General features: G+C 38.2%; 1 protein-coding gene across 2 annotated transcripts in view; it reads left to right on the forward strand.

Annotated features, from left to right (window-relative positions):
- LOC725329 (UPF0489 protein C5orf22 homolog) overlaps nt 1-14,018 on the forward strand; it is a 788,097-nt gene that overhangs the window by 518,223 nt on the left and 255,856 nt on the right. Inside the window, exons 5-6 of one of the 2 annotated variants that reach the window (XM_006565453.3) lie at nt 3,254-3,448; nt 4,438-5,471. In XM_006565453.3, the coding sequence (XP_006565516.2) occupies nt 3,254-3,448; nt 4,438-4,749 (507 nt within the window). In that variant the 3' untranslated portion in view covers nt 4,750-5,471. Of the gene's footprint in view, nt 1-3,253; nt 3,449-4,437; nt 5,472-14,018 lie in introns of those variants that run through there. The other variant, XM_001121189.5, reaches the window with a different exon arrangement.

Below are 14,018 nucleotides of genomic sequence, written 5' to 3' on the forward strand. Positions count from 1 at the left end.
TAAGAATTTTAAATAGAAACGATGTACCTTTCTTTTTATGTTTTAGCTCGAATATGCAAGAAACAATTTAAAAATCAAGCTTTCCTTTTCTTCTTAACATCAAATTTAAAAATTAAATAATACCTTCTTTCATTTTTGTTTATTGTCATCGATCAGAAATCAACTAAAATCAAGGAAAAATAAAAAAAAAAAGACAAAAATAAAAACATTTCTTGTTCAACTGCTGTCACTGTCGCGTGAAGTCGAATCGTTCAAAGGAATTAGGCAGAGGAGTCGCAACCATCAAAGACAATGCATCGATTTGCATATATACTCCTTGCGCTTAATTGCTGCTATCTGTCTTTTCCTTCTTCTTCTTCTTCTTCTTCTTCTTTCTGCTCCACACTTTTTTGTGTTCGATGGCCGAAAATATCTGCCAAAATCGAAGCGATTTATCGCTTTATCGCGCATTCAGAAGAGTGCAATGACCTTCTTCGGATTCTCACGCGGGAATCATGTAAAATTAGAATCCCCTGATGAAATTCTTCGAATCCTTTTGCTACTGGATTCCTACCAAATACAACAATAAGATAATTCCAATTTCCAATCTTTTTCATCTTAATCTTCTTCTCAAAATCTGCTCACGATAATATTAGTACAAATATTAACAAGTAATATCAATTCGTGTAATTGTAATCGAAAATACGCTCTTCAAGATTTCTCGATCGTTGAAGGATCGTTTTGCTGCAGGATTCGTACCAAATTCAACAATAACATAATTCCAATTTCCAATCTTTTCATTTCATTTCAATCTTCTCAAAACTGGTCACCAATTTTTACTTGCATTATGATAATATTATTAACAATATCATCACGTAACTATAACAAAAGATATCGATATGCTTGTTTTGTCCAAAGATTAGAAGAAAAAAAATATTTAAAAATCACGCATTCCCTCTCTCTCTTTCTCTCTCTCCCTCTCTCTCTCTCTCTCCCCCTCCCTCTCTCTGAATGAACTTGACAGAGACGTTTGCCTATGTGTTGTGCCATAGCTGTTGGTTTAAGCGCAACGGGGATTCCGTAAGAGTCCTTTGTCCTTTCTCGATCCCAGTCAGGAACACCCTGGCCGGTTCGGTTCGCATAAACGGGAAACGGGTTTCAGTCAGAAAAGAGCTTTGGTAGTTCGGCGCAAAAGAACGGTGCTTTGTCACGGTGGCAAGCGGAGCAAAAAAGAGAAAGAAGAAAAAGAGAGAGGGGGAAGGAGAGAGAGAAAGAAAGGAGGAGGAAGAAGAAGAAGAAGAAGAAAACGAGTGCACCTTTTTCAATCGATCTCTCTTCAACCAACCACTTCCAACGTTCCTTTTTCTTCTCCTCTCTACCATTTTCTCTCTCCCTCTCTCTCTCTCTCTCTCTCTTTACTCGTGCATCGCAAGAAGAAACGAGGGGGATACGAAAAAGCTGATGTTAGGCGAATGCAAATGAATACCGTACGAGGGAACTATTCTACAGCGTACTTCTAATGTTTGCTCGATGCGGTTTCGCTGTGCATGCTTTTTGGATTTTTGCAGGATGGAATGGGTTTAGAAGAGGCTCCCTTTTTTGGGAAAAAATTTGGCGAAGAATGGAGTCAGTCACTCACGCTCGCTTGCCGAGTGAGCTTTTTTTTTTTTTTTTTTTTTTAAAAAGAATTGTTTCTTTTTTATTCTCTTCATCTTTTGTCCTTCGCGATCCTGCGAGAATAAATGTGGAATTTGTTAAATTGGCGGTAGAGTACGATTATTGTGTTTTCGTATCAATTGGAAATTAATTTGTTTATTATCCGCGGTTTATTTTAATATCGTATAAATTATAATCGATCGATAATCAATTTCTCTATGTGATGTGAACGATATTATCAACAATGTATTTTGTACTCGTATTAATTATCAAAACCCACGAGACGATACAATTGTAATTAAATATCGCCTAATATTATGATGTGCGGTTGTATGTCTAACATTAACTTGTCAATTTCCTGCCGATAATTACAATTTTGGTGAGAAAATTCAACAATGAACATGCATCACGTTGAATATTGAAATTGATAAATAAATAGAATTTTTTACAAACTCATTGTGCTACAATGATCGCGATACGAATTAAATTTTCTAAGATTCACAAATTTATCGCGCAAAATATATCAATAGAAGTATATTTTTACGAGAATCGATAAATCGAGAACTTATATAATATACACGCAACTCGATATTTATTCCAAAATAGCAGCAGAACGCAAAATCAATAATCGAAACCATTTTTCGTATATAACAATAATCCTCTGCCATTCTTTCCAAAATTTCATCGTTCGAATTCTCGTCCGTAAATATCATCCGCAATTTTGACGCGACGATCAGAAGCAAAAAGAAAAAAAAAAATCGGAGACGTTAATTAATTTTATTACGCTAACACTCGAGATACGAGGATAGAAAAAAAGAGAAAAAAAAAACGACAGCCGGCCCATCGAAGATCCCGTATTAAACATTTGAGAGCCGCTGACCATAGTGATCGTTGTTGGCTTTGCTTTCGAGGCCTCCACCCCCTCGACAATCGCGACTACCCTCCGTGGTGCGCGGCAGCGAGCCGCCGATCGCGTTTCATTGTTGTGAACGCATGCAAATTGCGATCCCAGTCCTGGGACGAGTATCAATTCTAACAGGATTAATTCGAGTGCAGTCATTGTTTTTTGCGCGTCACAAAAAGCCCACCCCTCCCCTCCGCAACGTTTAGCCTCGTTTCGAACAATATCCGACCGGGTTTCGAGTTTCCCTTCGCCCCTCTGCGGGAAAGGAACGACGGATTTGTAAATTGCGACCAATGAGTTGCGAAAAAAAAAAGGTCGTGAAATGGGTGTTAAAGTTAAGTTTCTGATCGATTCGAAGGCTTTTTGTTGTTAATTTTTTTTATCTCGTAAGGGAAGGAAAAATAAAATGAAGGATATAAATTGGGACTTGCAAAATAAGGATCGAGATTGGATAATTGGATTTACTGAATTCTTAATCTGAAAATTGATATTTTTTTTATTTGTTTTTTTGGGAGATGATACGATGAATTTTACTTAATCTTTAATTTTGTTATCTTTGAGCATCATATTTAAAATTTAGTAATTTCTTTTTTGATTGACTATTTTTAAGTACTAAGAATTTCGATTATTTTTGGTTGGATTTATAATCATAATTTAAAATATTTACCTTCAATAAAAGTTAACGTTAACGAAGATGAAATTTGTATGTTCCAGAAAGATGATTTTCTTGCGGTTAGCTCTGTTTTACGTCAATATCTGCCTGAGAAAGATACACCGTACATTTTAGACATCGATCTGGATTTCTTCAGCACCAAGAATCCTTTCAAAAACCTATACGATCGCGTAAATCTCTACGATAAACTTGCAACTCTCTACGCTTTTCATCGGCCCGATTCAACGGATCACGAGGTAAGTACACGAAAATAAATTTCAACATGAAAAATATTGTCTTAACTGTTCCTCCAACGATCTGGAAATACCTTCGAAGGAATTTTTATTTTTATTGGAGAATTGTGCAATGAAGTAGAAACCAGTATATTCCAGAATTTGTTGAGAAATATAATAAAACGAAAAAAAAATTCGCGAATATAAATAATCCAGCTTTATCCATGCAAAAAATATGTTTGCTCGAGAAAAGTTTCTTCCAGAACCAAAAACTCCACAAATGTTACACTTTTACAAAAATTTTTTTCCCAATTTTTTATAATTCTTTTCGTACAATTTCGCTTTCTTCTCTCAAGTTTTGACTTCACCTCAACCATTCTCCATTATCTACCTAAATCAACTCACCTCATAAAAATATTTCCAACGTAATAACTCTGCACAAATTAATCGTAACACCAAACGATAAATTGACTTCGCAACTTCGATCAAGCCAAACAGACAAGACGAGCAAACAAAAAAAAGAATTCGAAATACTGTTAAATGCTGCCATCTCGTATCAGATTGCGCGAATTCGAAGAATTGAGGAGTCCCAAGATTTAATTGCAAGAGTCTTCTACCAACTCCTCCCTCTCTGTCTCTCTTCCTAGACAATTGGTGGCAAGCCAGAGAGGCAGTTCGAACTAGGGCTGAATTACACGTCGAGAAAGCGAGCCCTTGGGCCAAAGACGGAATTTCGCGAGAGGAAGGAAGCGAGGAACATCGGGGAGAGAGAGAGAGGGAACTCGGGCATGAAACTGGACGGAAAGAGAGAGAGAGAGAGGGAGTATATATAGTGGAGAGAGTGGAAAGAGTGACAGAGGAGGTGGGAGGGGTGTGTACCGGCAACGAGCGGAAGATTTGCGAATAATTAGGTGGGCCGACAATAGCCGGGGTCCCGTGGCAGACCGGATACACAATGTGGCCTGCCACCACCGGGATAATAGACAGAGAAGAACGACTCTATGGGGTTTTAGGATTCGACGGACATAATGGCAACTGGCCCCATTGTCTACGTAGCCTGCAGACTGCCAACATCCGCTTTCGAGGGCGGCCACGCCGGCTCATCTGCATCCCAGCCTTCAACCCCTTCGAGTGTTTGGTTTCCAGCATCGTGGATGCAAATTTCCATCCCCGCGGATCCTCCCCGAACCGTTCGATTGCCATCGATCACCGGCGGAACAACCAACACCCGGAGCTTCGTATCGACCGCCATTGTTCTTAGGAAAGAGGAAACTATTGTGGGGTGGGTGGATGGTGGTGGTGATTCGTTGGTAGGGCATCGTTAGGTTAGGCACGTCTGGGCTGAAGAAGGATTCGGAAGAAGTAGTGCCTCGTAGCGTTCTTCCGACACTTTTTCCTTTCTCTTTTTAATCAGCGAGAGAGAAAATGAATTTAAATATTCTTTCTTAAAGGAAGGATGTAGATTTGATTAATCGTGCAATTAGATAGATGTATTTTATTCCCTTAAGAATCATAATGATGGAACGATAGTTATTATTATTCGTTGGAAATATGGAAATCGAATTTATACATCCAAATTTAATTTTTTATTCTTCTCTGAGAATAATTTTCAAGAAGAAAAATATATTTACTTGTCTCTTAAATTATACAATCACTTAAACCAAATACTCGAAACTTCCATCAAGAAAATTTCGTTCACGTGCTTTCACGACATCATCGTACGTTTCATTTCAAAAGAAACGTGCCCGACATCAATCGAATCCGAGAAACGTTCTCCCGTTAAACTTCTTCAAACGTTCTCCCGTAACCCATCTCGAGACATCTCGTAGAATCGAAATCCCCGTGTAACAACACGATCCTCCAATTAATAATTCACGAAGTAAATCGGCGAGGCCGTGACTGGCCCCATTCATCCAGCCGTATCGCTCCACTCTTCTCCTCGTACTTCTCACGAATCCGCTCTCCATGCGAATCCCTTCGAGAGGCAACCGCGACCTAGTTTCGATCCTCGAAGAACGCCGATTCACCCGATCCGATCCGATCCGTCCGACTTCTTACGAATCTCCATATACGACCGTTTCCGACTCGCCGCAATTCCCTTCGATCGTACGGAAGAAGATGTGATCCTTGCTCACACCGTGGGATTTTCAGTCACCGAAAAATAAATCGCTCGACATCGTTATGCTAATTCGCCGGGTCCAGTTAAACGCGCGCTCCACGGCTTCTGTAGAGCTGGAAAAAGATGTCGTCCCTTTTCTCGCCCGAGCTTCTTCTGCATAAAATCACCCGTGTGTACGTGTGTGTGTGTGTGTGTAGCAGGGCGATACTACACAGGGACCCCTCTGCGCTTGTGCACGCACCACGAACGCCTCGATCTAATGTATGCGGCCGCGCTACCTGTCTTACCCTGAGAACTCGAGAACCGCATTGTGATTTTAATCGCCGGCTCTCCAGGTCAGCCTAACCGGGGTCAGGGTCACTGCTGAATTATTTAAATTACGCAACCCGCCCTCCTTCCGCCGGCAAGACGAGTTTGCGCCTCTGTGTATGCAACCCGGCGATACTTGGCCGAGGTGAACGAAGCGCGAGGGGTAAGAGGGGTGGAAGAGAAAGAAGGTAAAGGGGTGAGATTTATTGGGGAAGGCTGGATGGTGAGGATTCGATGAAGAGGAGATTATTTGGATTCGTTGATAATGTGATATGATGATATTTCGTTCGGTTTTGGTGTGGGAAAAAAAATATTGAAGGAATGTACGGACGGTGGATCTTTTCGATTATGGTAATTTTTGTTGTGGCAGGGAGAAAGGGATAGGAATGTTGTTCGGGGAAGGGGGAACAAGATTTTTGGCGAGCGAGGTGGATGGTACGATCGGGTTTCTGGGTCAAGATGTTGGTTGGATTAAAGGTAAACGTTTGCCGAAGATGAATTTTTCTCCTGGCTGCAGAATTTATGATTCGAAACGATTGTGTAAAGTAGTTCACGCGTGGATGAATCTATGTATAGGAAATTATTCGATACTCTCTTTAAGTATTTTACTTAAGTATTTTATTTTACCGAATGTTTTGCGGATGACTGAAAATTAGTGAGAAGTATTTCATTTCAAGAAATAAATCAAGTTTTCTTCGTATATATAATTTCAATATTGTATTAATTCTTTTTCCTAATTTTTTTTTTTAATTTTTTCCGTTCTAGATTTATATTTAAATTTCAATTGTTTAGCAGAGAAATTAGCAAGTAAATTAAAAAATTCATTTCGCATCTTATGAAAAATAAAATTATCATTTCTCCTTTTTCCCACGAAACATCCTTCCAATCGAATTATATATCATCCACGGTCCATCGAAGAATTTGAATATATCGATCGATTTATTTTATCGAATCCTTTTGCCCGGATTCTTTTTCTCAGGATCGAAGTCGCGATGCCCCACCGGGATCCGGACGAGAGAAGGAATGACACGAGCGGGGGGTCCAGTATGCAAAACGGGCCCGTTTTCCGGCCTCCCTGAATATTGATGTGTAGCCGGGTATGCAAATGAGCGTGAGAATGCAGCTCGTGCCGGATGGTGACGCGAATAGACGAGCCGGAAGTAAGCGAATACCCCGCCTTCTCCCTCCTCGCAACATGCCCCTTTCTTTTCGCCGAGGTCGAATTATAGTCGTTGACTTTTTCTTACGCGATCTTTCGGGAGACTCGATTTTATCAATTCTCTCTCTCTTTTTTCTACCAGATGCACAGGATGCATCGTTTAGAATGCTTCGTTTGCTTCGAAATGGAATTTTGCAAAATAAAATCTACACGCAATTTCAATTTCATTCTTTTTTCTTTTTTTTTTTTTCAATCGTGAGAAGATGAGAAGATTCTTGTTGGACAAAATTTTAAGAGTTGAATTTCGAGGGTCATTGGTATTCCATAATGTTCGATCAAATTTTTTTTTATTCAATGCAGGATTGGAATCTCGATGATTCGAAATTAAAAATTTTGGAAAATTAAATTAAAATTCTTAATTTAACTTCGTTAAGATTTGGATGAATCTTTTTAGTAAACGAATGTTAATTTAACTTCGAAAAAAATACTTAATCTTTTTTAATTCGTTCTTCATTTTGTTCTACAATGTATTATTACAAAATCAAACCCTAAAATGAATATGCAATCTCACAATTATCCCTTGCACTTCATTTTATGATAAATTTCCGCAAATTACCGCGAGAATTTTAAGAAATAACGAAAGCAATCCATATCGAAATCGTTGGAATTCGGGTCGTGGCAATAAAATTCTTCTCGACGAAGATTCCCAGCCATTTCCAGCCCCTCGTAACGTTTCCAGCCCCGTTGAAATATCTGGCTGGAGGTTTGCTGCCACCAAAACCTTGGAACGGGACGTGGATAAACAACGTGGAATTAAATATACAATAAAAGCGGCCGGTTCCGGACACCGAAAGGGCGTGGTGGGGGTGGAAAAGAAGCGAAACTGCTTTACCGGCTGCGCGACATTTCAACCTCCTCCTCCTCCTCCTCCTCCTCCTCCTCCCCCACCCTACCACGAATGCGGCAGCCGGCCGCATAAATAAATCCAATTGGCTCGAATAAAATGTACGAAACGAAGTCGCGCCAATGGCCGGGTATGTATTTTTATTTTCTCTCGTTTTACTTTCCACCCCCGGTGTCAGGCCAACCAGCCAGCCAGCCACCCATCCACCCTGCCGTTTCCTTCCCCTACTCCACCTACTCCGTTTTTCCTTCGTGCTCTCCACGACGAGCGGCGTACCGGCACATCGGTTGCCTCTGCCTCTGCCTCTGCCTCTGCGTCGTGGAGCCACGATGGGATAATTCAATCCTGACTTTTCACGGATTTCCCATCGAAGGAAACACGCCGGTTACCTGATGGGTAGCTTTCGTTTTTTTTTTCAGCGCTTCGTTCTTCTGGAATTCTTCTTCTTTCTTCTGTTCGATGTAGGCTTCTAAGTGTCTGGAAACGGTGAGGATTTTGATAAGGATGAGTTCACAGATTTGCAAGTTTAAATTATACGTAATTATTATTGTTTCGATTGTATTCGGATGGTGAAATAATTTTTTCAATATCGTTTGAAAGAAGTAATTATTTCTATCCTAATTTCTTTATGACAAAGAAGAAACTGTATAAACAAAATTTATTGTAAAACTTTACTCCAATAATTTGAACGTGAAATGAATAATTTATACGTATTTGTATTAATTTATCTTTTTAATTCGTTTTCTTTATTTTATATATTTATATTTAAAAATTATTCAATTCATAAGAAATTTAATTTCTGCCCGATAATTCGATAAAACTATTTATCTAAATCAATTAATACTTTATAAAATTTTCAAGAATTTTAAATATTTATTATCTGTCTTTTTATCCAAATGAACTTTTTTTCCAATTAATTCTTGTAATCGAACATCTATCGACAACAATTATCTTTACGATAATTATTGCAACAATACAAATATTTACTTCAGATAAATATACAGCATCGATAACGGGACAATTATCGTTAAATGCCTGGATATTCGAAAAAGAAAAAAAAAAGAAAAAGAAATTAGAAAACTTTTCCCTCGCACGCAATTTTTCCCAATAAATGTTTCCCGTTCGGAGAGCCTCTTTAAAATCTGGCGTAACGAAAACTGGATCAAGGGAAGATTTCTTCACAAGGCAAGGGGAATCTCGTTGAGGCAGGTCACTCCTCGTAATTACCTTCTCTCACGGAAGTGGCCCGCGTGCGCTTCAACGTGGCTTGGTCGGCCCTTCTCAACCTCGCCCCTTCATCCCCTACAATTAAACCCACCGACAATTAAATCGATAAAGCACGCCCCCTTTATGCCGATGTCCCTTTGTGCGCTCGTGAGTAATACACTCACCTCTCCGTCCCAATTTTACACAGGAGGAACCGTCCAAATTTGCCGATCCGTCGTTAAGATCGATCCCGTTTAATAACGCGGCCCGATCTCTCCTCGTGTAATTTTCGATCTTCGGCAAGCTTCTGCAGTAATCGAGCTGTGCACTTATCAAGGTAGAAAAAATTAGTCGAGTAACGGGTAATTTTCGAGAAATAATCGGAGCGGATGGGATCCTGCGAAGGATGAGTATTTTTCGATGGATACGTAATGTGGCGTGATTTTCTCTTTCTCAGTTGTGAGGAGAAGAAAGCAAAGAGGATTCTATTTGATGGAATTTTAATTCGATATACTGTACTTGTTGAAATGGTTTGGTATATAAACAATGGTACAATAGATAATCTCTCGTGAAGAGGATAGTTGAAAGGAAATATTTGGAAAGGAAGATGAGATAATGGTTATTGTGAAAGAAACGAATATTGTTTTTTTTAAAAACACTTCCTATTTAATATTTCGTAATTCCTATTTAAAATTTTTCCGTTTTAACGTTCGTAATTATATTTATTCGTTGGCATTGAAATTATTAATTATATTATCCGACTGAAATTTGTTGCTTCATCAATGTTTACTTTGGTTAATAAAAAAATTTAAATTATTATTATTATTATTGTTGTTGTCGTTGTTATTATTATTTTGCATTTATTTCGTATTACGCCTAATAAATTATTCATCGCGTGGCAATTTACATTTCTGAAATTGCAATTACTTTTGGAGGAATGCCGTGCGTTGTTGCAATAATTATTGTCATAAAAGAAATTACGAAAGAATGGGATAAAGAAATCGGTGAAGAACGACCTTGCGGCTGCAATGTTAGAACGAATTTATCTTGAACTGTAGCCCCCCGGGCAGCTCGATAATTTATGTGTTGCGGGTGTAAGGTGATGAAACAAATGAAATTAAATGTATACTGTATATGGAAGGTAAACAATGCGTGTTGCGTTTCATCACTGGGAAGTCCATGTTAACATTAAGCAATTAGATAGCACTTGGTTTCCACCGTGAAATTAAACGACATTGCTGGAAAACACGTAAACGCGTATTTCTCGAAACATGTGACGTGACTGATGTTCCATGAAATTTAGAATGTCGTAACCTTAGTCATTTTGCAAGCTTCTTTTCCTAAATGGAAACACGAGATTGAAAATCTTTTGACAAAAAACGAGTTGAAAAAATTCTAGTCGTGAAAGTTAAGTTCTTGGCTGATAACTAAAAGTCTATTATCTCAGAGAGAAAGTTATTCCATGAAGATTGTCCATCAAACGTAAGATTGTTAAACGTCGTTTAAAAGTTAATTTTCAAAGCCATTAAATTTTATCTAATATATTCCCCATAAAGATTATTGCTAATTACTACTTAGATGCTATTATACATTCATAGAAAATTTAAAGGTGTACACAGTATACACGAGACAAATCTCCATTTATATAGTTTCGTTCATAAAAATACGAATTTGCATAAATATATGTATTATTACGTGTTATTAATTAAGAAATCTTTCCAAAATTATGCTATATTTCCATCCAAACTATCCACATTTTCACTTTCATTATTTGTTAAATACATTTTTCAAATCCCTCTCAATAATACCTTCAAAATTCGTTTCTTCCCGTGACTTATTATATTTTACCAATAATCTCGTTCAACTCAATTCTTTTTTATTCAATACTGCTTCAAACTGCTTCAAACAACTTTAAACGAAGAATGCTAAAATGTAAAGACATGCTTATACTCATCTTTCTTAAAAATCAAAAAAAAAAATTTTCAAAAATTCACAGAAAATATCAAAGATAAAACTGAACACAACGATCCAAACGATTTTATCAAAAAATTGTTGGAAGAGGATCGGGTTTTTTTTTTCTTTCGACCGTTGATCGAACAACGAAGATGATAACGGTGCACGAACCTTTTTTGGGGGAAAAACCGGATAAGAACCAACACCGCCATCTGTTATGGGTGATAAGAACGAGGGGTTCCTTCGCAGTTTCCGGATAAGCCGCACGGGCTGGGGGTGACGTGACGAGCGACGCCGACGCCATGTGCCCAAAATGGCCGCGGATCGTTAAACGGTCACGCGCAAGCTCCTCGGGGGGTGGTGGGATGGGGAGGGTTGGTTTTAGGGGTGTTCTCGCTTCTTAATAGGATCGAAGAATAGTTACGCCGTCAGATTCACGCAGTTACGTGGGCCACCATTTCGACGAGTACGAATGAATAGAGAAATGACCCGGAACGTCCCTCGTTTTGGTTGTTATTGGATCTGGTCATTCAGTACGTTTGCGAGAGTTGCGCGTTTTCAACTTTTCGATTTTCTTATTTTTCTTCTTTATTTTATCCGTTTGTTTAGATTTATTTTCTTGTTTGGAATTATTATATAGTGTTTGATCGTATTATATGGTGATTTTTGGATAGAGAGAGGTACGATATTTTTTTAAGACACCGGTGTGAAGAAATTCATTTCGATATTGATACTGTTCTCCTTTGATACAAAATGAAGTTTATCTATATATGATAAATTTATATAAGTAATTTTAATCGGATACACATTGCAATGTTCGTAAAATTTTATTCATCGAAGGAACGAGTGACAAAATTAAATTGATTTTTTGAACTTATAAATTTTCTATTTAAAAATCATATTCATATACAAAAGTAACGAAAACTTGAACTTGAGGATAGAAATCGTTTATATAATATTCGCAAGAATATTCATTCTTTTAATTATTGAAAAAAAAAAAAATATCAATTTTCACAAAGACATAACGAATGTCAAAGGAATCTGAATTTCTTCGAGTTAAAGAGAGACTTTTAATTAGCAGGCTCGTTTTAGAAAATGAGAAAAAATCTGATCGGTTTTTATTTCTTACCATGTTTACTAGACGCGGATTTTTTTTTCTTTCTCTTTCTTTTCTCTCTTTCTCTCTCTCTCTTTTTTGCATTATTTTAATACTCCACGAGATTCGAGGCAGACGGCAATTCATTACGCGGCAGTCGGCAAATGGAGAGAGAGAACTTTCATTTCGAGGATAATAGAATACGTATATATATATATTTATATATATATATATATATAGATCCGAATATTAATCGGCTCGTACGCGCAAATACCTATTAGCAAACATCGCGGATATACCGTTTATTGAAGGTTGGACAGGGCTCTCTCTCAGGACTTACACATTGTTTAATCGAAATATAATACGGACGTATCCATAAAGCCAAAGGGCGAAGCTTCGCTTCATTGTCCCTTGTTGAACACCTAAAAATCGAATCGTGCGTCCCTCGGCGCATTGAAAACGAGCCTTGGACAAACGGTCTGGCTTTTAAAGTAAACGATGCGACACCGTCACGTCAATTATTTTATCGTAAAATAAAATCGTGTATTTCTTTCCGTTCAGGATTTTTTTTTAAAAGACAACGATGAAATATTTTAATAAAAAAATCCATTTGTAACTTGTATCAGATACCTTTTTCGGATTTATTTTTTATAATAATAATATTTTCACGAAAAATCTTTTTTTTTTGGATTTGACGAAAAATTTAAAAAAAAATGATATTGTTTAACTTTAATAATTTTTAAAAGTTTCAATTTCCCTCGAAGAATCATTTTTCAAATCTTTAAAACTATTTCGACTTACATTATCCATCTGTTCCAACAATCAACGATACCGTTCTCTTCTTTCCATGCCAACAAAATTAAAAGAAACCACTCAACAAATCTTCTTTTCGTTACTATTAGAAAAATATACTCAAAAATATCGATCTTGCTTCAATAAATCTTTCCTACTCGAAGACTTGTACAACAAAGAATATCCAAGGCGAACGCGGGTTCAATTTTCGGGATGAAAAAAATCGAAAATAACCGGAAGCCAATATCCAGCCAATGGTTCGTTCGAAATTCACGGTAATAACAGTCGCGCGACAGAATATTATCATACATATATACTTGCAAGCGGGGAATCGCGTCCAAAGGACATCGAAACGGAAGCGAGGATCGGCAGCCAGATCCGGAGAGAGAAAGGAGTCTTCCTAGTCGTCCTCGTCGTCGTCTTCGTCTTCGTCGTTGGGGTTCGTTGACCTCGTTCGTTGCGAGGCGCCTGTTACGCTTTCCCTGTCAAGTTGACAGGGGTCATCGAACCGGTCATACATTTTCTCTCTCTCTCTCTCTCTTTCTTTCTCTCTTTCTTTCTCTCCTCTCTTTTTTTTTCCCCGGTCGAAAGCAAAGGTGGACATTAATCTGAAAAAGGGGTAAGCGCATCCGGCGATGGCGTGTTCGCGCTTTCCGCGTTCGCCGCGCACGTTCCTTTTCAGAGCGGCGCGTGCGCTCGCATGCGAGTAATTGCAAGTGGTGCACTTGCAGCTCGCACATGTCAAAAACGAATTTGCAGTTGGCCCATTCGGTTGGGCCATCTGATGCCATCCGAGTTTCTTGCCCCGGGAAAGGGTTTCTTCTCGCACGAACCGAATCTAGGGGCAAGCCCTGTCGTCCTCTCCTGATGTCATTCACCTTTCCTCACGTTTCGGATACGAGAACACGATCGAAATTACGCGCGGTGGAATGAACTTTGTTTCGAACTTTTTTTTTTAAACTTTTGAATCAAATTTTTCAATTCAATTTTGTTCGATCCGTTTTTCTTTCTTTTTTTTTTCAACGAAACACATTATTGTATTATTTCTATGTAAAT

Source organism: Apis mellifera, linkage group LG7, assembly GCF_003254395.2.
Source record: "Apis mellifera strain DH4 linkage group LG7, Amel_HAv3.1, whole genome shotgun sequence".
NCBI lineage: Eukaryota > Metazoa > Arthropoda > Insecta > Hymenoptera > Apidae > Apis > Apis mellifera.